We start from the raw sequence: 25344 nt of genomic DNA, 5'->3' as shown, positions 1-25344 counted from the left end.
ACGATCTGGCCACGTGAATAAGTTGAAGTTACATCCTTCTAACAGGAAAAGTAACTTTCGTTATCATGGAATTATAACAAAACCTGCCAATTCAATATAAATGGAAAAAAAATATTATATGGAATTGAACGAAAATGAAAATTTGCTTGATAATTCAACTACGCTTGTTGGAGAACAATAAAAACACTACACTCAACAAGCCACCAATAAAACTCAACTGCCTAACCTATAACCAAAGTCTCCTTTTAATTTGTTTTTTAAAAAAAGCGCTTGACAAACTTGCCCCATATGCCGAAGTTGCCCCGGTCTCCCCTATATATATATACATATATTAATATCTTTTATAAAAGAAATAAAAAAATTATTATTCAGAAAATGAAAATTCTTAATCGGCACAGCTGTTTCTTGATACATTATTTAGTTTATTTGATAATCTTATATTTGATATTAAACTGTTACGCATATTTAATTTTTTAATAAATAATTTGTTAACATTTTCTTACTAAATATTTTTTAATGAGTAAATATTTTATAAACTTGGAAATCTTTATAAAACATTCTTGTTTTCTTTATCATTATTGATATTACATTCAAATTACTTAATATTCAAAGATTTGAGTGATTCTTTTATAGAGATTAAATGCAATGTTGAGTTTCTTCTATTATATATACACTATAAAGTTATATATAGAGAGAGTATACAGTTGCATCTAAGAGTTTACATAGTTGAATATATACGATTTAGAAACTAAATCACTATGGTAGAATTTTACAAATGCCACTTACCTCCATACCTTTATTTAAATTTATTGGCTTTAACAATTGTAATATTTCAATATTAATTTACAATTACAAAATTTAACGGCAATTCCCCTAATAAACAAACTTCCCTGCAAGAATTCAGAAATTTCCTACAAAAGCACAGGAGTTATGAAGCATCAAAGAGGGTAAACAAAATCGTGCCAAACACACACATTAACATTCATATATACAGAAAAAAAACCGTAATGTTTTTACGTTTCTCAATGTTTCAAGATCCCTCGTATCCAAAAATGTAAAAATCTTAGTGGGTCATTTTTTAACCGATTGCTATACTTTCTCTCGGTTATATTAATATATAACAACCGGGAAAGTAAAAATGTCCTCCAAATATAATATAGAGTTATCGAAATTAACTTCTCCAATTTGGGGTTCTGGTGAACGTTCTACTGCTTGAAATGAAACATTTGGACAACAGGTACTTCAGATGATGCGTTGCCATTTATTAAATAAAGATTTTTCATACAAAAAGTCACCGATACTAACGCTGGAGCTATACAAATTACGGTTACAAGTGCTCAATTTGCAAAAGCATGTTTTCCAATGCTGATGAGTCCACTTTAATCATCAATGAACTCTGTCCTCTAGATCTGACACATATGCACATCTTTAACAATAGACCTGAACATAGAGAGGGATGTGGGATGATGTGCCATCTTTCGTGAATATGGTATCTTGAAGGCTTTGTTGAAGTTCTGGAATCAAAAATTCGTTAGCACGTTAATTAAGATGTTTTCCAATAATGGAATGGGTTCAGACCCCAGTTGCATGACTTCAATGCCACTTATCGGTGACTTTTTTCTATCGGTGATTATCAATTAACAATATTACAATAACAGTTGTGAAAGTATAATTAAAATACATGCATTCATTTAATTAAACAAGCATAAAAATTCAATAAATTCGGTTCTACCAGTATCTTTCGATTTACTTCATTACTTGAAATGAAAATCTCCTTTCGTTCAAGTCATTTAGAATTCAGCTTTATCCTGCAAATAAAATATGATATTGAATAGTTTTTCAATTAATTTTGAAATACAATTATATTAAAATAAACAGATTACATCTCGTAATTCGCCTCTTAATAATTATACATGTATCGCGAGAAGCAATTGCACTGCATGCTTTGCTTTGTTCTTTCTGTTTTCGTTTAATTTTTCCAATAATAATTCTATAAAACACAGATATTTATTATACGTGCATGTGCGCGCATTGTGTGCGTGGGATAAAAAGAAAATAAATCCATATTAATAATGGTTATACTGAGGTAACTGCAGTGAGATGTCTCCTCTAGTTCTTCTAAAGCCGTATGTGGGAACTGTACTGTTTGAAAGCTTTAAATATACTCATTATGGGCCTACAATTGCTTATGGGTTAGAATTCACGAATAAAATATAGTTATTTTTATATAAATAAAAAAACTTCATTTATTAATAAATTAGCTATTTCTAGTGACTTGTAATTAATATATGAGAGTAAATGTTTACAGGAAATCCTTGTTAATTCAGAAAACAAGAAATTTACCCCAAACATTTTTCTGAAAATGTCTTAACATCGACCATAAAATGATCTTGAAAATGTTATAAACTCTTCTTGGCGAAACTTTATTACAAGATGAATTGATAATATCGCACTATTTGTTTAGTTTCTCAGCTGTTATAGAATACAGCAGGGCTTCTTAAACTTTTTTTAACACAGTTAAATGCAAAACACACAGTTAAAGCAATAAACACATATGTCATTCCAGTACTCACATACTCTTTTGGAGTTATACATTGGACTCACACAGATCTCGAGCAACTCCAAAGGAAAACAAGAACAACACTTACTAAGCATAAACAACATCATCCTAAATCCGCCACAGAAAGATTAACCCTTCCACGTAAAGAAGGCGGACGTGGCCTGATTGACATAGTTAACCTTCACTACAAACAAATACAGTCACTGCGAGAGTTTTTCTACAAGAAACAAGAAACATCACAGTTACATAAAGCAGTAACTCTAGCAGACTCAAATAACACACCATTAAACTTACACTCACAACATACAGACATGACACAACATATAAAAAGCATAGACAACATTAAGCAATCATGGGCTCAAAAGGCTCTCCATGGCAGGCATCCTTACGACCTGGCCCAGGATTTTGTTGACAAAACTGCGTCAAACAGCTGGTTAGATCGGGGATGCCTCTTTGGGGAGACGGAAGGATTCATGATTGCCATACAGGATCAGGTCATAAATACTAAAAACTACAGAAAACACATACTCAAAGATACAACACTCACAAATGACACATGCAGAAAATGTCACATCATGCCAGAAACTATACAACACATCACTTCTGGTTGCAAGCTCTTGGCACAGACAGATTACTTACATAGACACAATCAAGTAGCAAATATAATACACCAAGAGCTTGCAAAGAAACACAAATTGGTAGACATCCACGAACCATACTACAAGTATATTCCACAGACAGTATTGGAAAACAACACGCACAAAATGTACTACGACAGAGCCATAATCACAGATAAAACAATTTACCACAACAGACCAGACATCACACTCATTGACAAACACAATAAAATCACATACATTATAGACATAGCCATTCCAAACACTCACAATGTACAAAACACATGCACTGAAAAAATTAGCAAGTACACAGAACTCGCCCAGGAAATAAGGCATCTGTGGAGGATGGATAGGGTGCTTATTGTACCTGTTGTTCTCTCCTGTACAGGTGTGATACCACACACACTACACAAAAGCCTGGGAACATTAGAATTGAGTAGAAATACATACATAACACTACAGAAGGCCACTATATTGAATACATGCCACATTGTTAGGAAATTCCTGAATACAGACACACATACTGAGACACTTATTTAATTTCAGTTTTGTTTTGGTTTGCTATGCCTTGACTCTGATCCGGCATAGTACACAGCCACCGGTGTGAACCGAGTAAAACCCACTAAACCCAACATAATAATAACTCTCCCGTGGTCACCACCTGGTCGTGGTGGGAGAGCCCAGTAGTTTTACAGATCCATAGGGCAATGCACGCTGGAGCACAAGCTCCTGGTAGGGACACCCATGCCAGTAAGGTCTATGGGGAGAAATGAAGCTAAGAGTGACCACACACCCACATTCTGTGGAGATAATCATTACTGGAATGCCAGATTTCACGACACATCCATCGAAAACAAGCAAAATAATTTTCCAGGAAACTCATTAAATCCACTCTGGTTATGTCTGGTCTTAGACCTATTGTCCAATAAGTTAAACAACACTACAGATACACCAAACGCAACTAAGCAACACAATGCGTAGTATCCTATCTACAGTACATGGATGACAAAATTCTATCCATCTACACAACTAAATCATCTATCAAAAGTTACACACATTTAATCTACTGACTTTCGAATGAAGTTTGGCCTAGATAAGTGGGTCTTCAAAGTGGGGTACACGTAGTGATAGTTGGGGGTACGCAGTTTCTCTTCAAAATACTGTATATTATATTATAGGGGGTACAACTTATAATTATTTTCATCTTAGGAGTACGCGGTCATAAAACTTTGGAGATCACTGGCTTAGATAAATGCAGAACACTTTACATAGAAAAAGGAATCCTGAAGATCGGTAGACCAAACTCACAGAACACACCCGCATACAAACACACAAAAAGACTACCTGTTTACTATTCTTTTGGAGTTATACATTAGACACATCGAATTGGAATCGCTTCAAAGGAAAACAGGAACAACATTAATAAAATCCTAAGTTCTTCGTAGAAAGGGCGACTCTTCCTAGCAAAACGGGGGAACGAGACCTTACAGATTAGAAAATTTTCACTACAAAGAAAGGCAGACATTACGAGAAAAAACTTATATATTTTTTATTTTTCTACAGAAAACATTACAATTACATAAAATTGTAACTGTTGTAGACAAAAGCAGTACATCATTAAACTTACACAACACTGACCTGGATCTAACACAGTGCACAAAATGAACAAACACCATCAGACAGTCTTGGGCAGGGAAGGAGCAGGCATTGTAACTATGTCAGTCAGAATTATGTTGACACAAAACTGCATTCAACTACCTGCTTACCCATAGGTACCTCTTTGGAGAGATTAAAGTTTCATAGTTGCCATATAAGACCAGGTCGTAAATACAAGAAACCACTGCTCTGGATCCGAAGCGGGAGTTACTCTTGAGCTTCTGTTTTTCTCTTAATATTTTTCTGTTTTGTTTTTTGCTGCAGCCAGAACCGAAACCCAGAGCCATAAATTCTTTAAAAATTTCTTCGCTCGTTTTCTCTTTGGGCCTTAGATGTTAATTTTTTCAGCTATGCACTAGAAAGTTTTGAGCTTTATACTTTACAATTATTTCTAAAAACTTTGTGAAGCTAACCAAAAGTTCTCTAATTTGTATTTCTGGAATACCGTTAAGAACACGTTTCTGTCATATCTTATTTATTTTTTTCAGTATTAACAAACTTAATTTATATTAGCTGTAATCAATAATACCATAAAATGGATAATATTTTAGTAACTTTTAAATAATAACTACAATATTACGTTAATTCTGTTTACATATTATAACCTTTTTACTGTCTGTTTACTGTTATAACTTTCCTAATATAATCTATTCACCTTCCAAATAGTTATTAGAACCACTTTTCAATAAGATTCAGAGGGGTAATGATGGTGAATAATTGTTTTATTAGTTAATTATTTATTGAAATCTCATTCTTTTTTTCTCTGATATCCGGCATTTTAATTGTAGTTTATATAATTGAAAATAATGCTAAAATGGCATTGTTATATCTTATACGTGATCAAAAGATCTATTTCTATTGTTTATATAAAATTTGTACGAGCAATATCAACATTTATTGTCACATCGTCACAATGCTTTCAATTTTAGTGTCTTGCCCCTGTACATCATACTTTAGAGTCGTGCCAGTCATATATCATACTCCTTTCTAAGCTTTCATTTCTGGTCTCGACTTTCATCTATCTAAATTCGTTCTTGAGATTAAGGAAGGACATAGACAAACGCTAATGGGAATTTATAGCTATTCAGGTTTTAAAAATTGCATCCCAATAAAGCAATAGAAACAGATTGTAAATAAATTAACAGAATGAAATGATTTGAATAATGTATTCCTATCTCGAACAATTGTACTTAAACTACCAAAAATTCACGTGAAGCAGTCCCGAAACCGCAGTATGATCAGGCCCTGCTTCAAAACCTTGCAAAAAGCTACAGGAAGCACATTCTGTAAGACACAGCACTTATAGCAACACATAGAAAATATCATATCAAGCACGAAATTATACAACAGGTCACATTTAGTTGCAGACTGATTACTTACATCAACATAACTAAATAGCAAATATAATATATTAAAAGCTTGCAATCAAACACAGACTATTTCACATCTTAGAACCATACAACAAATACACACTTCAGATGTTCGTGGAAAACAAGATCAGAAAGAATCACAGACAAAACAATCCATTACAAGGGACCAGACATGACATTCGTTAGTAGACAAAATAAAATCACATATAATTGATACTGCAGTATGTGTTTGATACTGCAGTATCATACAAAATACATACACTGAAAAATTAGTAAATACACTTAGGACTCCATCATGAAAGCTTGTTCTTCCATAGACGTCATACCACGTAAATTGCACAGAATTTAGAAACTACTATATACGTTACACAGTCAAGAAAGACTTAAAACACAGATACATAAACGAACAGCACGAACGTAATAACAGCTTGTTCTGTAGTTAAGACTTGAACGTAGCATGTAAAAATTTTAAATTTCGCTTGAGAAATCATCTCTTGTTTAACTCTCATATATAAAATATTCTCTTGTATTTAAAATAATATTCCTATTTAATTTTATATGCCGTTACGCTTACTCTTAACGATTAATTTTAATGAAAATAATTATATTATCTCGTCTATAAGGTGTATTAAAAGTCTTATTATTGTAATAAAGTAACGACAAATAGACTTATAGAAGAAACTGTATCTACATACTTTAGTTTCATTAAATAGGCAACCCTTACCTTGTTTTAAGTATATTTTCATTCCTGTGAATGTTTTACCTTCGTTTTTATCAATAGAAACAGAAATAATTCGACAATGATCTCCTTCTTCATTTTTAAAATAACCAAACGCTAAACAGTTTTTAGTTCCACTGCAAAAAGCAGCGCATTCAATACGAGAAGCCACAGAAGGTTTTTCTGAGGCCCAATCTTCCAAAAATATGCCAGTGGCAAATAAATGATATCTACTAATGATAGAGCAAAGACAATTAGGGTAATTAACAAGGAGTATAATTATGAGTAAAGCAGTTGTATAAGACATAATTTCACCTTTCCTTTGAGAATACCACAAAGTCATAAAGTATATTATCTTTTGTTAACTTAGCAACATTTGTTTCGTGAGAATCTTTATATTTACAGTTGTGGGTTGTGTGTATTTTTAATGAGGATGTATCGTGTCTACTAAAGCTCTACACGTATACCGATCTTAAATCGGCGTGACATTTTCCTACCTTTTAAATTTAAGTTTTTATTTATTTAATAATAGTTAAATATTTGAATTCTGTTGTATGCTGTGGTTATAGCAAATATTTATCATAATTGATTTCACTGGAAAGTAAAACTTAAAAGGAATTTAATTTAACATTTAATTGGTTATTTTTGTTTAAATTTGATAAATTTTAAATGATATTAAAGTGAAAGTATTGATTAATTAATTATTATTTCGAATTATAAATTTTATCAGATGAATTAACTTTCTAAATATTTGCTTTTGATTGAATAAGAAATCAAATTTTAATGTGATAAAGTTTTCTTTGGAGTTTTGTTTATATTGGGTTAATTATATTTATCACGATACTTGTGTTTATTGAAGTTTACTTATAACAAATTTTAACCGGGAATGAATTCATATTATCGATATGGAAGGAGAATAGAGAAATTTTTATCATCCCATAACAAAGCTGCAAAAGTAATAAAATCCCATAACATATGGAGCCGCATACATTTTTAACTGTTTCTGGGAAAGTAACGTAGCTCGTTGCTGGATTTTCTTTTAATGGAAACTTTTTAATATTTATCATTCTGTGAACAACAAGATAACAACCGAAAATATATCCATTTGAATTAGAAATACTGTAGTGTTGAAATTAAATGATTTATTTGAATTAATTAATTTATTAAGTTATTCACAAGTTTAGAAGAAACACTATGTTAAAGTCAAAGTGTCTTCACAATGTGTCTCTCTTCACACTTCTGGAATTGGATAATGTGAAATTATGAATCTTATAATATAATCGAGATGGATTGATAATAATAATATTAGAGATGTTGAGGCGCACGTATTTAGCCCAAAACGTGTACGGGTAACGGGTGAGCGCCGCCATCTGGCAGTTCTGGACCGTCGATAATGGCGTTTGCTATGTGTAGCTTGGTGAGTACACGATCGGCTTAAACGTCTTCATTTTTCTGTGTTTGGGGTTAAAATTATGATTTATTTTGCTTCCGCCATTTTTTTAAAAACTTATTTCCCGTGAGTCAATGCGCGATGTTCACTGAGTCACGTGATGTTATGAACGTGTGCCTCAACGATTTTTACTTGGACTTGAAACGTGTAACGTGTACTTCTGCTACCCGTACACGTTTAACGTTTGAACTTGTGCCTCAACCTCTCTATTAACTAGGTCCACGTTCGTGGATTACGTAGAGGCTCACGTTCGGAAAATAGGCCACAGTCTTCCTTGGTTACTGGTGGCGAAAGCAGCGACGGCGCAACAAATCTATTGCAATGCCCTCGACAGATGTGAAGAACCAACCTAGCATTGGTGTTTCTGTGGCAATGCATCCACAGACCACAAAGGTTAGAAAACAACGCCAATCGATGAAATGGACATCAGAAATGAACGAGTTTATCATCAGTGCTTACTATACTGTGAAGATCCGGAGGGGTTAATAAGAGCTAATTAGTCTGTTAACTTAATTATAATACGTAATTACGAAGGAGGAAAAACCCAGGGAAAAAACCCGGGTTTCCACCTGATATTTCCTGGCTACTCGTCCATTGAAAAGATAAAAACCGATCGAATATTTTTCCGAATCAACAATCTTTACGATGTTTTGAATAAGTGTCGAGAAAACTTAAACATATAGTTATTAATGAGGGAGAAACGTCAAAATCGGTTAAATTATGAGGTAAGAAGAGTCCCAACACCTCGAGGATGACGTGTAAGAACTTCGAATTTGGTGCCTTATATGATAAAAAGAGTCAGACCGCTCCGGCCGCTTAGACCACATTAAATCAGTTCTCTCCCACGCTCAACGCGTATAAAAGGGGCTAGAACTCAAACCTCGGGGCGGACACTCTCTCAGAAGCAAGAGGACAAGCTTTTGTCCGTCGCCATTCTCGCCTCACCCGCTCCCGTCTCCCGTCTCTCTGCCAAGATGATCCCAACACGAAAGGAAGGAGGACTTCTCGCTACCCCTTCTCACTCGCCAACGTCCCATACAACGGGATCTGGAACCATTGGTCTAAGAGGTATATTACTTAAGGAAATCTAAACTCTATCTCTCGGTCAATTAGTCTATAAGGACGTATTAATGGAAACTTTACAAGACAAGGCTCTAAAAGACAAGGCTTTAATGTCTTTTGGATACAGTCGTACAGACTAAATAGAAAAACTACCGGCACATTGGAATAGTCCCGGACATTATGTTACCTATAAAAGGTAGAATAACCTGTAGTGTATTAGCTTACTGTATCATATGCTTTTGAGTTAGTTCGTTAAATTGTTATTTTTGTTGTTTAACATGCTCTCGTGTGGACTTATTAGGCGCCAACACCCTATCAACAGACTCATTACCCCTCGGTCACTCGGTAAAACCATCCAGTGACAAAGTGAGCGGTCTTCGCCAGACCGTCGCTGGTCCAAGGGGTTTAAACCGGTAGCCACCAATCCCCCCGGTTTCTCACAATTCCATCATAAAACTCGAAACAGATATGACAGCGTACAGACAACAACTACATCATAGATTCACACGACAATATCCTCATCTCACTGTCACCAAACAAAGGGTTGTTGATCAAAAACGAACAACTATACACAACCTTATCCCACAAACAAGACTTGGACTTATCAAGCAACAGGTTGCTGATCAAATACATCAACAGATAGAAACATTTAACATTAATATCTATAAATATCACGTAACCTGTCAGGATAATACAGCAGCAAGCACTGATTATAGCACACAAGCAACAACTACCACCATACTACAGACACTTCCTCATCCACCACTTATAATATAAACCTAGATTTAGTTAATACTCTCTCACTTATATTTCAGGAAACACTAAATGTACAGGTACAGACACCACACAAAGACCACGAATAATAGAAACACATACATCAAACTACAGAAAGCCACTATACATGTCATACTGTTAGGAAATTTCTGAATACAGACATACACACTGACACATTTATTTAATGTTTGTCTTGTTTTGGTTGCTATGCCTTGACTCTGGTCCGGCATAGTACACAGCCACCGGTGTCAATCAACATAATAATAATAATAATAATATTAAGCTTAGAGCCCAAACGGTTAGGAGTTGAAAGTTGAAATTTGGTATACAGTTAGGGTACCTTATGAGAATTCACACTAAGAAGGGATTTTTAACTCTCTCCCCCTCCCGCGGGGGAGGGGGGAGAGAGTTAAACAGTCCTTTCATCACCCATAGAATCATCTTTATACAGAAACAAAGAATATCTAGCCTAATTCGAATCTCCGAAGGGTTATGGGTTAACCTCTCTTCAGTAATATAGGAGAGTACAGAAACAATTTAAAACTCCAGTAAACAATTTCCAAAAACTTTGTAATACAGCAGAACATTATCATAACATCGTATTATTTATAGTACTTATAANAACTCTATCTCTCGGTCAATTAGTCTATAAGGACGTATTAATGGAAACTTTACAAGACAAGGCTCTAAAAGACAAGGCTTTAATGTCTTTTGGATACAGTCGTACAGACTAAATAGAAAAACTACCGGCACATTGGAATAGTCCCGGACATTATGTTACCTATAAAAGGTAGAATAACCTGTAGTGTATTAGCTTACTGTATCATATGCTTTTGAGTTAGTTCGTTAAATTGTTATTTTTGTTGTTTAACATGCTCTCGTGTGGACTTATTAGGCGCCAACACCCTATCAACAGACTCATTACCCCTCGGTCACTCGGTAAAACCATCCAGTGACAAAGTGAGCGGTCTTCGCCAGACCGTCGCTGGTCCAAAGGGTTTAAACCGGTAGCCACCAATCCCCCGGTTTCTCACAATACCACCATAAAACTCAAAACAGATATGACAGCGTACAGACAACAACTACACCATAGATTCACACGACAATATCCTCACCTCACTGTCACCAAAGGGTTGTTGATCAAAAACGAACAACTATATACAACCTTATCCCACAAACAAGATTTGGACTTATCAAGTAACAGGTTGCTGATCAAATACATCAACAGACAGAAACATTTAGCATTAATATCTATAAATATCACGTAACCTGTCAGGATAATACAGCAGCAAGCACTGATTATAGCACACAAGCAACAACTACCACTAATGATACTATAGACACTTCCTCATCGACCACTGATAATATAAACCTAGATTTAGTTAATACTCTCTCACTTATATTTCAGGAAACACTCGCTAAATGTACAGGTACAGATACCACACAAAGACCACGAATAACAGAAACACATAGGCTACATCAAACTACAGAAGGCCACTATACATGTCATACTGTTAGGAAATTTCTGAATACAGACACACACACTGACACACTTATTTAATGTTTGTCTTGTTTTGGTTGCTATGCCTTGACTCTGGTTTGGCATAGTACACAGCCACCGGTGTCAACCGAGTATAACTTACTAAACCCAACATAGTAACAATAATAATATTATTATTATTAAGCGGTTAGGAGTTGAAAGCCCAAACGGTTAGGAGTTGAAAGTTGAAATTTAGTACACAGTTAGAGTACCTCATGAGAATTCACATTAAGAAGGGATTTTTCGAAATTCCTCCCGCGGGAGAGGGGGAAAGAGTTAAGCAGTCCTTTCATCCCATAGAATCATCTTTATACAGAAACAAAGAATATCTAGCCTAATTCGAATCTCCGAAGGGTTATGGGTTAAGGGATAAAGGTTATGAATAAATTCTAGAGGAATCACGATTTACCGATTCCGCATGACTTCACGTTCGTTACCTACGTAATAGAAAGATTGTTGATAATTATAAATCACAAGCAAATTAGTGTTGTGCTTAAAAAAATGCGGACAATAGACTGATTACTAATCCACTTTTATTACCGCTGTTGCTATTCACATAAGATCTGATATAGATGTTCAAAGACTCATATTTTATTTTTAAAACTTTTGATGATAATTTCCAGACATATCGTCTATATAACATGTAGATAATATTTTTTATATAAAATATATCTCAAAAATTTTAATTAAACCATTGATTAAACCAAATAAAAATATTCGTACTTTTTATTCTATAAAACATAGCGAAAAATTCGTTCAAAAACTTTAGTAAGTCAAAGAAGTGAACTTTAACTTGCGATTTAACTTGATTGGTCTTTCTTTAAGCACAAACTTAGCTGATTGCCAGAAAATTGTTTGACGAAATATGTATTTTTTATATTATTAAAACATAACTTATTACTGTGTAGTTATATTGAAGCTTTCGCGATTAAAAATGATATGTTATAAGAAATTTCTTATCCTCTTAAAAATTCATTTCATCTTGGAATGCATTGAAAGTTTTTTGTCGACACTTTTGAAATACTTCACATTTTTATCAGGATGTATTCTTTCTATACTCACTCTTATGTCTTATGTTCGATGGTATAATTGCATCTTTGATGAATGTTTTCTTACAAAAAACCCAAAATAGTAGTAAATCACTTCCCAGTGAACTAATAAATCCCAGTCTTCCTCCCTCTTTCTGCCCTATAGGCACTAAGAAGATGTTTTAATCAAGACTATCGTGGATTCTAGTAAGTCCACAATGGGATAATAGCCGGACACTGAGAAACGAGGCCTTTAACCTTTTAATTTTTAAAAAAGACAAAGGAGAATTATCTTATTTTTGTCTTATTTNTAATATAAAAAATACATATTTCGTCAAACAATTTTCTGGCAATCAGCTAAGTTTGTGCTTAAAGAAAGACCAGGAATCGCAAGATAAAGTTCACTTCTTTGACTTATTCATTACTAAAGTTTTTAACGAATTTTTCACCATGTTTTATTGAAAAAAGTACGAATATTTTTATTTGGTTTAATCAATGGTTTAATTAAAATTTTTGAGATATATTTTATATAAAAAATATTATCTACATGTTATATAGACGATATGTCTGGAAATTATCATCAAAAGTTTTAAAAATAAAATATGAGTCTTTGAACATCTATATCAGATCTTATGTGAATAGCAACAGCGGTAATAAAAGTGGATTAGTAATCAGTCTATTGTCTGCATTTTTTTAAGCACAACACTAATTTGCTTGTGATTTATAATTATCAACAATCTTTCTATTACGTAGGTAACGAACGTGAAGTCATGCGGAATAGGTAAATCGTGATTCCTCAAGAATTTATTCATGACCTTTAAAACACTGCATTAGCCCGAAATACGTTTGTTGTAAAATTGTTTCAAACACGTTCACTTTAATAAATTGAATATCAAACTCAGCTTCTTTTAGATATTTAATAAAACATTCAACACCTTATAATGCTGAGAAATATTTATTAATACACAAATGTTTTCAGCCTAATGGAATAGGCCATCTTCAGGTGACAAGTTATCGAACACCTTTGAATTTTGCGTTAAAACGGAACTTTAGAACATTACAAATTCAAATTAAAACGTAAAATAATTTTGTATAGTAATTAGTTATTTTATTTTACGTTTTAATTTGAATTTGTAATGTTCGAAAGTTCCGTTTTAACGCAATTTTCAAAGGTGTTCGATAACTTGTCACCTGAAGATGGCCTATTCCATTAGGCTGAAAACGTTTCTGTATTAATAAATATTTCTTATCATTATAAGGTGTTGAATGTTTTATTAAACACGTTCACTCCATTCAAAATTACGATTATATTAAACATTAAACATATTTGTATAGCAGTTTAATAACGTACCAGTTGCTACATCTTCGACGATTTTCATCAAGTAACTTCTCTATAAGTTACAAGTGTAAGAGTTTACAATAAAGTGAAATTTATTAAGTGAAAAGAGAATATAGGAACCAATACATCGTATAGTTTCTTAGAAAATTCGAAAGAAAGACAATAATGGTGTGAAAGTTTCTTGATAGTGGTGGACTTTGCCAATATTGGTCATCACAGAGTACAGATGGAATGCCTAATGGAATGGAAAAATCTTTTGTGTTACTGAAATGAACTGACCAATACTAAAAAGAAAATTTATTTTTATAATATTAGACTCGAATAAAAGTAAGAATGAATTGTTTATACTCAGTAAATTTTGTTGTTTCATTATATAAAGTATAAAAAATTCCTTCTGGAAATATAAAATATTTAAAAAAATTAATTAAATTAAAAAATAAAATGAATTTATACTTATTCGCAGTTTAATAAACTTTTAAAAACAAACCCATAAAATTCACTAAATTATATTAATTATATTGAAACACTCCTTTAAAAACCCAGTAATGAATATATTAAAAATAAATGTCAAAGTAGGAAACTATTTCTATTTTTAATTTTTAAATTTAATAAAAGCATCTTCAATTAAATCTTTCTATTTAAGTAACATGTTAAAATTCATTTAAATTTTATAATTTATAAAAAAAAAAGTCAATTAAAAATATTAAATTCTGATAGAAAATTCTGTATATATACATATATACATAAACAATTTTCTGAACTTATTCACATTAATTTAGAAATGCATTTAGAAATTAAAAGCAAATTACTTTACATTTTCATGAGATAATTTCATAATAATTATGTAATTAAGTAATAAACATTATAAACAAGAAAAATCTATATATTCTATTTATCATTCCTTTATCTGACTCCCTTTTAGCAAACGAACTGAACAGATTCTTCCACTTGTAACCACTCTAACATAACGTCAATATAAGAGACGGTGTGTTAAACATGTTTACTACAGATGCACCAAATAAGTAAGTTTGAATCAATTATGATTAAACCAATTCGAAAATCCATCAAACTTATCCAAGACAAAAGGAAAAAAAAANTCAACATGGGATAAATTAATATATTTTTTCGTACGTAATCGGTTATCCGAAAAATAAGTCATCCAAACAACCCCAGTCCCCAATTGATTCGGATAATCGACTTTCTACTGTAGTTAATCGGACAATCTACACATAAGCTTTCTGGTCTCGATTTTCATCTAACTTCATTCTCTAGATTAAGGAAGGAGAGACACAGACAGCTGACAGACGGACGTCAGTGGGAATTTATAGGTCCGCAACTTTTAAAAATTGCAGATCTGTAAATAACAAGTGTTTTCAGTATTATGATGATAAATTTTTTATCTAAATATTATCGTATTTACTTACTTTTATTTATCTATGTTCTCATTCAAGCGTTAGATAATGCTTCAACGTTAAAGCAAAATTTTAACGTACAATACTTTTTATTTTATTGTATTTTCTGGATATATTTTCCTAAGTAACCTAAATATAATTTTCTTCGGCAGCTGGATGATCGAGAGGATAAAGAAGTTAGCATCCACTTTAAAGTGCCCGTGACATATTTTAATCAATATGACGTTTTTTATTAGCTATCTTAATATATCGAAACAAGATAAAATATATTTTATTGATTAATGATATGAAAAAACAATGTTAAAAGGTTTCTTCATTGTTAAAGTTATAAAATGAGTAATTTTCTCGTTATTTAAGTTATTATCGTAGACGTATTTGTGAATTACGTAGTAACTATGAAATGCAAATAAAACGATCCCACATAATCTTAAAAGCTTATATGGGATCGTTTTATTTGCATTTCATTCAGGAAGTTAATATTATGTCACCTAGGTAACGATAGTTTAGTATTATAATATAATTAATATAAAATAAGAGCAAGAATGACTATTATTTATTTATTTTGGTAGTTTTTATATTGCGCAATTAATAATTATAAGTGAAATATAATAAATTATTCGTTGAATTTAGTCTATCATTATTTATTTATAGACAGTACACCATTTTCAGGCAACTCACCGTGTTGTTTATATTTATACTCCTAATTCGTTTTCTGTATATCAAATTCGATTTTTCTACCATTTCAGCCAACAAACAGAACTTTCGAGTGATCTTTTAAGGTTTCTTTCTACCAGTTTTGGCGTTAGTAACATAAAAATCATTTGTGAAATTTAATTTTTATTTGTGTTTCTGTTTAATCTATGATTTGGGCGTTTTAAATAATATTTTAGGTATTTTCGTATTTACAGCGTATATTTTAACATATTAGCTGTAAATACTAAAACATTCGTAGCTTAAAGTTTTATTATTTAATACGCAACTCCATTGTTTCACATTCGTTTTTTGTACAGAAGTTAAGAGTAAATAAAATTTCATCAATAATCATTTAACGTTACTACAGACGAGTACATGTTGCGCTGACTGGTGGCAGAATTTTAAAATAGTTTTTCGAGTTTATTTTCATCATTTGATTTTTAACTGATGTGTTGTCCCTCACCATCCGGCCGCTTTATTGTGGGCCTGTCGAACCCATAATGGGTTTGGTAAAAACTACTGTTACTGCCTGCTAACAGAAGTGCCTACTTGTATTTTAGTATTTTTTTTTTTTTAACTCTTAAAAAAAAAAATACTAGGACACTGATACAATAAAACATAATTTTTGATGTCTTATTTTGCCCATAGTTAATATTTTAATTTCCACTAATACCTTTATGAATTGTTTCGTTGTAAATCGTAAAATTTTGTTTTCATTATATCACTGTTTTTATATTGAATTTTTGCGCTCCCAAATTTTTATTTTTCCAGGGTCTAGCCTAGTGGACCTGATGGAATATATGCAGCTGCTTGTAAATAGAATTGAACTACTGAGCTCTTTATAAGCAACAAAATCAGGTCCGACGTTGAACTTTGTATTCAACGTTAGTGTCGTGCTTTTTCTTTAGAAGCAATAATTATTCACAAGGTCTCAATAGTAAGTGGTTATAGAATAAATTGAGATCATCTCGTAATCCCAACCACACTATTTGTGTTTATATTAATTATTTAAAAAAATACCTCTCTTTGTTTCACAATAATAATTGTTATTGATACTATCACTTGTTAACTAAATCTTTATTTTCCCTGTCCTTCTCAAACCTCCCAAAACAATCTCTACGGGCGAAAATTTAAAAATTGTAACTCATATTAAGTAATATAAATTATACAAATAAAAGTCTTTATTACGTTTCAATAGATATTTTTTAGTATAATTTCAATTAGAATATGCATACTTTTAAATTACAATTAAATTTCTCAGATATTATCTAATTACATATTAAGTTCTAATGAAAATTGCAATGTAATAATATATACGCTGATCTAATGTAGCCTTTATAATGCACTAAAGAAATTATTTATCGATATATAATTACTGAATATTCATTTTAATTTATTCACAACTAGCTTACCCGTCGTGCATTGCTGCGATCTCAGAAGAAACGAAATGCAAGCAAACTCGTAATGATAAAATTAAATNGTATTTATAAATAATTTTCTTAATTTAATTCGAAATAAAAATAATTTATTTATTTATCTTATTTTATTTTTTTGTACAGAAGTTAAGAGTAAATAAAATTTCTTCATTAATCATTTAACGTTACTATAGACGAGTACTGTACAGTATATGTTGCTCTGACTGGTGACAGAAGCGCCTACTTGTATAAATACTTTAGTATTTTTTTAAACTCTGTTAAAAAAAGTACTAGGACACTAATACAAAAAAACATAATTTTTGATAAGTCTTATTTTCTCCATAGTTAAGATTATAATTTGCACTAATACCTTTATGAATTGTTTCTTTGTAAAATGTAAAATTTTGTTTTCATTATATTACTGTTTTTATATTGAATTTTTGCGCTCCCAAATTTTTATTCTTCCAGGCTCTAGCCTAGTTGGCCTGGTGGAAAATATGCAGCTGCTTGTAAATAGTCTTGAACTACTGAGCTCTTTATAAGCAACAAAATCAGGTCCGACATTGAACTTTGTATTCAACGTTAGTGTCGTGCTTTTTCTTTAGAATTAATAATTATCCACAAGGTCTCCATAGTAAGTGGTTATAGAATAAATTGAGATCATCTCGTAATCTCAACTACACTATTTGTGTATATATTAATTATTTTAAAAAAACACCTCTCTTTGTTTCACAATAATAATTGTTATTGGTACTATCAGTTATTAACTAAATCTTTATTTTTCCTGTCCTTCTCAAACCTCCCAAAACAATCTCTAAGGGCGAAAATTTAAAAATTGTAACGCATATCAAGTACTTTAAATTTTACAGATAAAAGTCTTTATTACGCTTCATCAGATATTTGAGTATAATATCAATTAGAAGAGGCATATTTTTTAAATTACAATTAAATTTCTCGAATATTATTTAATTACATATTGAATTCTAATGAAAATTGCAATGTAATAATATATACGCTGATCTAATGTAGCCTTTATAATGCATGAAACAAAGTATTTATCGATATATAATTACTGAATATTCATTTTAATTCATTCATTCACAATTAGATTTGTAAAGACTAATAATATTGTATTGAGGTAAATGCAAATAAGTTAGCCTATATTATAATTATATATATTTTATCTTCATCATTATTAAAATGACAAATGTAATCTTTCTAAATTTGTAAAATGTAGATTACACTGTTACAATATTTATTTTCTACGAAATTTTTTTGTGACCTTTTTTATAATTCCATTTTTAACCATGTGAACGACCACCTCGCAGATGAATACACTGAAAGCAGAGCAGTGTCCAAGTAACATAATATAAATAATAGAAATGGCTTGGTCGATTGTCATTTGATCTTCGGAATTATCAATTGCGGGTGAATAAAATTCACTTTCTCGTCTTGCTTTTTCTAATTGATCAGTATAAAACTTTGTCATAATTCCTGATTGATGAATAACATTTATCCTAAAAATTGTATTATTTCATTTAATTATATTTTTATTAGAATAAGTAAAAATGTAAAAAGTCAATTAGTCTTACATTTTGTCCAGATCATCATTATTTCTAAACACTTGTCCCATCATCGAAATGTAATTGTACGATGAAAACAGAACGTCTTGAGACACGAAAAAATTATCTTCTCCCATTTTCATGATTTCTGGTTTTATGAGACGTTCTGATATTATTAATGCATAACCTCCTTTTATAACTTTTTTAAGAGCTTTACTCTCACTTTCCATGACGTTCTCCAACACATCTGATGACATTGATTCGCCTAACACGGATACAATTTCATTGCGATTGTCTTCTTTCATTAGATTCGGTTGCTGAAATTAAAAATATTAAATTGTTTTCAGTACTTTATTCATGATTTCATAGTAAATTTATAATTATACTGTCTAAATCTTTTTGTTTAAAGAGTAATCTCCTAATATAAAACTGAACAAATTTTGAAAATTAGCTTTCATGGTATACGTGCAAATTAAGAAAAGCTTACCATAAATAACCAAAATTCTTTCGATTGGTGAATAGTTAAAATAGAATATTCTTTTCTTTTCACAGCTTCGGCAAGCTCGGCAAAGTTTTCAGGTATTACTTCTTTCCCAGGAAATATCATAAATGAGGGTAGAATACCGAGATACCCAGATGTAAGTACAAAAGCCATCAGCAACCAAGTTCCCATAATTATTTCAATGGTGTCGAAAGAAAGTGAATCAATCCCGGTATCTGTAAAATTATTAATGCTATTATTGTAATATTTGGTTATTAATATATAATATTCTCTGTGGCCAAAAGAAGAGAGACATTAAAATTAACCCTTAACATCATAAAGCCTTAGGCATAAAAAAATAGCTTACGGTTAAAAATAGTTGAACATAACGGAATGGCTTATGATACGGAAGCCAAATAAACGTGGAACTATAACTATAGGTTGCCACTTTTGAAGCAAAACACAGAAGCAACACATAGAATCTTCTTGTCGAAGTATTCGGCATGATATCGTCGATGTTGACATAGAATCATATAGGAAGCAGAGACAATGTGAACTACAGCAGACGTAGACACAAATGCACTGAAGTTTACATTACCATGACAAAACCCATTCATATCTGCAACTCATATAATATGCAGAGGAAGGCGAACGACGATTTGACTAGTGCAACATGATACTACAGTTACTCCAGGTCAAACCACAACTGTTTATCGCGTTATACTATGTGAACTGACGCGACACTTTTTTGAAATGGACTAAAATGTGCATCACTGAGCGCAGCTTACTCCATAATGCATACGCAATACACGGCTCCAGGTCAGGTGGTTTTACATCTAACTAACATCTGACGTGATCAGCTTCTTGGTCCCGTATTTATCGACGGTACTATCACTGATGACCGCTATCTTAGCATCCTACATATGAAGATGGACGAATGGTTATTCGTCCATCGTCATGTGTAGGATGGAATTGCATTGGATTAACCGCAACATATTTGATATTTATTCCCGGGAAGAAGTGCGTCAGTGGTTCACAGAGTGATTAGTCAACCGATGGATAAGACAATGTGGCCCTGTTCCATGGTCCATCATATTTCCGAGACTTGGCTAGGGTTGACATTTTTCTGTAGAGTCATCCAAATGCATCAGTATATGACGCATAGCTATTAGCCCTGCGTGATATTGACGAACTGGAGAGGTGAATAAGAAAGGTATGTAGTACGGCAACACCAGATACCATATGTACTGTACCAACATCCATTGTGCCATTCTCAACCGTTTACACCTTTGTATTGTCGCTGAGAAGGTCGTTTTGAACACATACTGCAGTAAAATAAAGCCAATTGCTTTTCTATTAATATACGCAATGTTGGTTTTTTATCCTTTACTCAGAGATTCTTTGTACGTTTTAAGATTTAGTATGCTAGTGACGTTATTATATAGGCGTTATTATGGATGGGTTATCTCTGCAAAAGGCGAACATAATAATAATTTCAGTCGGAAAATGATTAAATGATACCGCCATGAGCCATTACAGATCGGTCAGACATACATTTATTTATGAACATAATATTTCATCAATTAGTTTCTAAACATTTAAAGTGTTTTGTTAATTTATAATTGAGGTTAAAAGTTTAAACTTAATAACTCATTAGGTTATGCAGACATGTACTCATGTTCAACTTCTAAACCTTTCTCTATAGTTGTTTCATAATAAAAATTTAAAAAAATACACTTATTTCTATTTTATTTGAAAACAATAAGTCTGATTAATAATCAGCGTATTTGCTATTTGGAATTACAGTTTCAAAAACAATTATAATGCAAATGTATCAAATTTTTATTGTAAAACTTTTCAATGACACTTATCTGTATAAACTATATTAATGTATTGTTAAAAACAATACGAAAAAACTGAAAAATATAAAACGAATAGATACTTTACGAATTTATGTATGCCTACGCTGAATTGTTGCTTCAGAATCCTATGAAAAACTTCCCAATTTATCTGATTACATGCCTAATGGGATTTACCGTATGGTTATAAGTAAATAACAAAATTCAATCATTCTAATTATATCTTTATGTTAGTAATCGTCATTTTATTTTCACTTTTAAATATAAAAACGTGGGTGTTCAAAAAGTTCTTTGAAAATAGTTATTATTCGTAAACAGAATGCTATATTTATAATTATTTGATTCCGGCATATACTTTTTGAGATTTATTTTATCAGCATTCATCTCTAGCCTCATCAGACATTTTTATTCCCAAATTAAAACAAAACAAAAAGAGAGATATTAATGATATTCGCTGGCAGTTGATAGATCAAGCGAAACGTTTTGTTTGGTATATTAGAATATACGACCGGGATGCTTACTGGGAGGATTTTCCATGAAAAACTAGCCAGTTTTTAGGTAATATAAACATGAAGAAAACCGTGAAAACTCCACGTGGCCAGCCCGTTGACCAGGCATGAACAACTACCAGTGTTCAGTGGTTTTATTCATTCGGTCACTGATGGTCACTGGAGTGAAACGTCGTGCAGTGCAGTGGCTAGAATCAAGAAGCAGTGATTTTTCCAGAAGGGCTTATAAGGATGGCGACATCATATGGAAAAATATTTTAACTTAAATGGAACATACGTTTAAAAAAATAAAGCGCTAAATTCAATTTTCTGTCTTTCTATTTACATTTTCCGGGAACTTTTTGAACGCCCCTTGTAGTTCCAATGTTCATACATACGTAGCAATCTTAATCTAACCTTGTCTTAAAAGGCTGTCTATTGTTAACCATATTATCCTTGAAGTTCTCGGAACTTTCTTATTTTTTAATTTTCCTTCCAGTCTCGAGAGACTAAATAAAAATATGGTGATCACAGGTAAACTCACAGCAATACCCAACCATACCTGAAAAATACAAAAAATTTTTTTGTTATTTATTAATTTATTAAATCAAACCTATATTTCTAAAATTTTACTTTTGTAATTTTCATGTATTGCTGCTTAATAGATTTTAATAACTTCTGCAATTATGTATGTATGAAAGTAACTACGAAATTTTCTGGATGAAGTTTCTTATGTTAATGTGGTGAATCCAACTTTGGGTACTGATTTAATTAAAACAGTATAGTTTCTATCAATTCTATATTATGTATTTAAGTGTATTAACTGTAATATAGTAATTACTAAAGTTAATTTATCCAATTAAAAATGCTGTATCGTCCACTAAATATTTCGCTGTTACCCTATGGGATTACCGAGATTGTACTCTGTTAGTTCTCCCTCTCCGATAAGAATATTTGGAATAAAAATTCTGTATTCACCGTTACTGAAAAAGGCTTGATAAATGCTGCTGATTTGTCTAAAGGTTGTGCAGCTCNGTAAACTGAAAAAAAAGCTTTGCATATTGTCTATTGGAATGTTACCTTACTATAGAACTGGTTAAAATCAGTTTGGAAATAAAAATAATTACAATAATTACAACTTTACAAGAAGAGAGAAATTGACGAAGTTGCCCCATTTAATTATAATCAAAATATATTTAAAATAATTAAAATAAATCTTAAAACACGTAATTTTATACATTACATACTATCACTACTACAGTATTTCTATCGTCAGAATCGGTAGCCTCACTACAAAAGAAAATCATTACCATTTTTTCTTGTATTTGTTGCTGTTGTTATTTACATATTTAGAGCCTGTAGTGGTTTCATTACTTCAGGATTAATAACTACTCTTGTATGCTTTTATTGTTCTCTTCTTGTAGATGTAATTAATGAGTCTGACATTATCAAAAGATTATGTAGTAAATCTTTATTTGCTTGGATTCTTGACACTTTTCTTGCATGTTCTAGACCAGGCCTTCTTAAACTATGGGTCGCAACCCCATTTGGGGTCACTTAGCGAAATCTTGGGGTCACGAGATTATAATGCAAAATTTTGAAAATAATTTTGAGAGTTTGAAAATGAGTTTGAAAGTGAGGCATGCTTTGTGTCATAAGTTTCGTGAGTTACTCTTTGTGTTACTTCTGGTGCAGCGAAACAATGATTCAGCAACACTGATTGTAGTGTGAACTAGTGTAGTGTTGTCACTTTTCAGTGTATTCAGTTGTCTCTGTTCCATTGTAAAACAAGAGTGAACTGTGGTAGCACACCATTATTGTTTTTGTAAATTTGTATACTGCATATCTTTATTTTGTATTTTTGGGTCGTGAAAAAAATCACAATCATAAATGGGGTCGTGAATAAAAAAAGTTTAAGAAGCCCTGTTCTAGACGAACTTTCTTATATGCTTCTTCAGATCTCTGTCCAATTGGAAGCAAAAAGTTTTGTATTATTTCTGGACCATGTATAAGTATCTTGTGAGAAGTAACTGGGATTGGATACAAATTATACAAACATAGAAATATGCAGTCTCGTCACAATACTCTTTCAATGCACATTTATTTATCTCGTACTTACAAGTCAAAGTGCGCAATAATATACGAAATCGCTCAATTATTGTTACTCATTTCTGTACATCCAATCTATACTCAATATGTAAAATACATTCCACCAATCTTATTTGTACATATAGCGTAGATAAACCTCAAGAAAATGTCAGAACTTCGTCGAACTATTTTTTAATTACTGAACTTTCGACGTTGCTTGGCAAATATAGTATTTTTGGGTTGCCCTATTTCATTATCACATTATATCATCGTTTTTCAACATTTCGTATAATTCTTGTTTCCACACTTTCATGAATTAATTACAATTAATTTCTGATTAACTTGCCAATATAGAGAGGTAGTATTTTGTTACAAATCTATGGGTTCGAAAAACCATTTATAAATTTAAATTTAAACCACATTCTCTGATGTAAACGTTCCACGATGATTCGGTGAAATACCTACAAAAGATTTAATTTCTCAACCGAACATTAGAAAGTGACCTTCACCGTTCCAGCGCTCTCTTCAACTTTTTTAACTCGCTTCATTGATCTGTAATGGTCTATGAACACTCCTTCGGACTAATTGTTAGCCAAACCAGAAGCTTCGGCGAAAACTTAAAGTATCGTTTGTATTTGATTTCGGGATCCACATCTAGCCCTTCTTTGGTAAACAGTCATTGTTACCAGCATACTCACTTCCGTCGAAACTGAAATAGAGCTCGTTGTCCATAACCACATCAAGTGTGTTTGATGTTCGACACACTATCACGCAGCTTCTACAGAAGGGTTTTTGTATAACCAGTTCCTTCGTCGTGTATTCAGGAGCAGACATTCCCTTCTTGAAAATCACTTGACATTTCTTTACAATCCGGCGAATATGCCCGTCTGAAATGTTAAACTTTCTTCCCACTTTTCTAAGCTTTTGTCAAACTTTTTCTAAGTGTTTTTCCTCCAATTAGTTCCTTCCTGTTCTTTTCATTCATTTTCCAACTCTTTTGATCATTTGCCGTTATTCTTTCAGCAAGTTCCCATCTACTCTACTCTTCAAATGATACTATAGGGGAGATCGGGGCAAGATCGGCATGTTAAGCTTTACTTAAATTTTGTGTAATAAATACTGCTGTGAACTGAAAAAAAAGCTTTGCATATTGTCTATTGGAATGTTACCTTACTATAGAACTGGTTAAAATCAGTTTGGAAATAAAAATAATTAAAATAATTACAACTTTA

General features: G+C 32.0%; 2 protein-coding genes across 2 annotated transcripts in view; both read right to left on the bottom strand.

Moving 5' to 3' along the window:
* Window positions 1-1203: 1203 nt before the first annotated feature.
* On the bottom strand, window positions 1204-7242 carry LOC111627807. The gene is made up of 2 exons (XM_023371455.1): window positions 6928-7242; window positions 1204-1808 (listed from the first exon to the last, which is right to left on the bottom strand). Exons 1-2 carry the CDS (start codon window positions 7226-7228, stop codon window positions 1804-1806), a joined length of 306 nt encoding a protein of 101 aa, XP_023227223.1. The 5' UTR covers window positions 7229-7242; the 3' UTR covers window positions 1204-1803.
* An 11647-nt stretch (window positions 7243-18889) lies between these two features.
* LOC111627817 overlaps window positions 18890-25344 on the bottom strand; it is a 7508-nt gene continuing 1053 nt past the window's right edge. Inside the window, exons 2-6 of the mRNA XM_023371466.1 lie at window positions 23003-23064; window positions 22442-22586; window positions 19684-19913; window positions 19227-19513; window positions 18890-19151 (exon numbers count right to left, since the gene is read on the bottom strand). Of these exons, the coding sequence (XP_023227234.1) occupies window positions 18890-19151; window positions 19227-19513; window positions 19684-19913; window positions 22442-22586; window positions 23003-23064 (986 nt within the window). The remainder of the gene's footprint in view (window positions 19152-19226; window positions 19514-19683; window positions 19914-22441; window positions 22587-23002; window positions 23065-25344) is intronic.

This window comes from Centruroides sculpturatus, unplaced genomic scaffold (assembly GCF_000671375.1).
Source record: "Centruroides sculpturatus isolate CEXI.00-Female unplaced genomic scaffold, Cexi_2.0 scaffold377, whole genome shotgun sequence".
Classification (NCBI taxonomy): Eukaryota; Metazoa; Arthropoda; class Arachnida; order Scorpiones; family Buthidae; genus Centruroides; species Centruroides sculpturatus.
The sequence above is the reverse complement of the archived record's forward strand: the minus strand, read 5'-3'. Positions and strand labels throughout refer to the sequence as shown.

Bases quoted from the DNA above. Each gene is read 5' to 3' on its own strand.
- LOC111627807 (XM_023371455.1), bottom strand. From the start codon at position 7,228: ATGTCTTATACAACTGCTTTACTCATAATTATACTCCTTGTTAATTAC.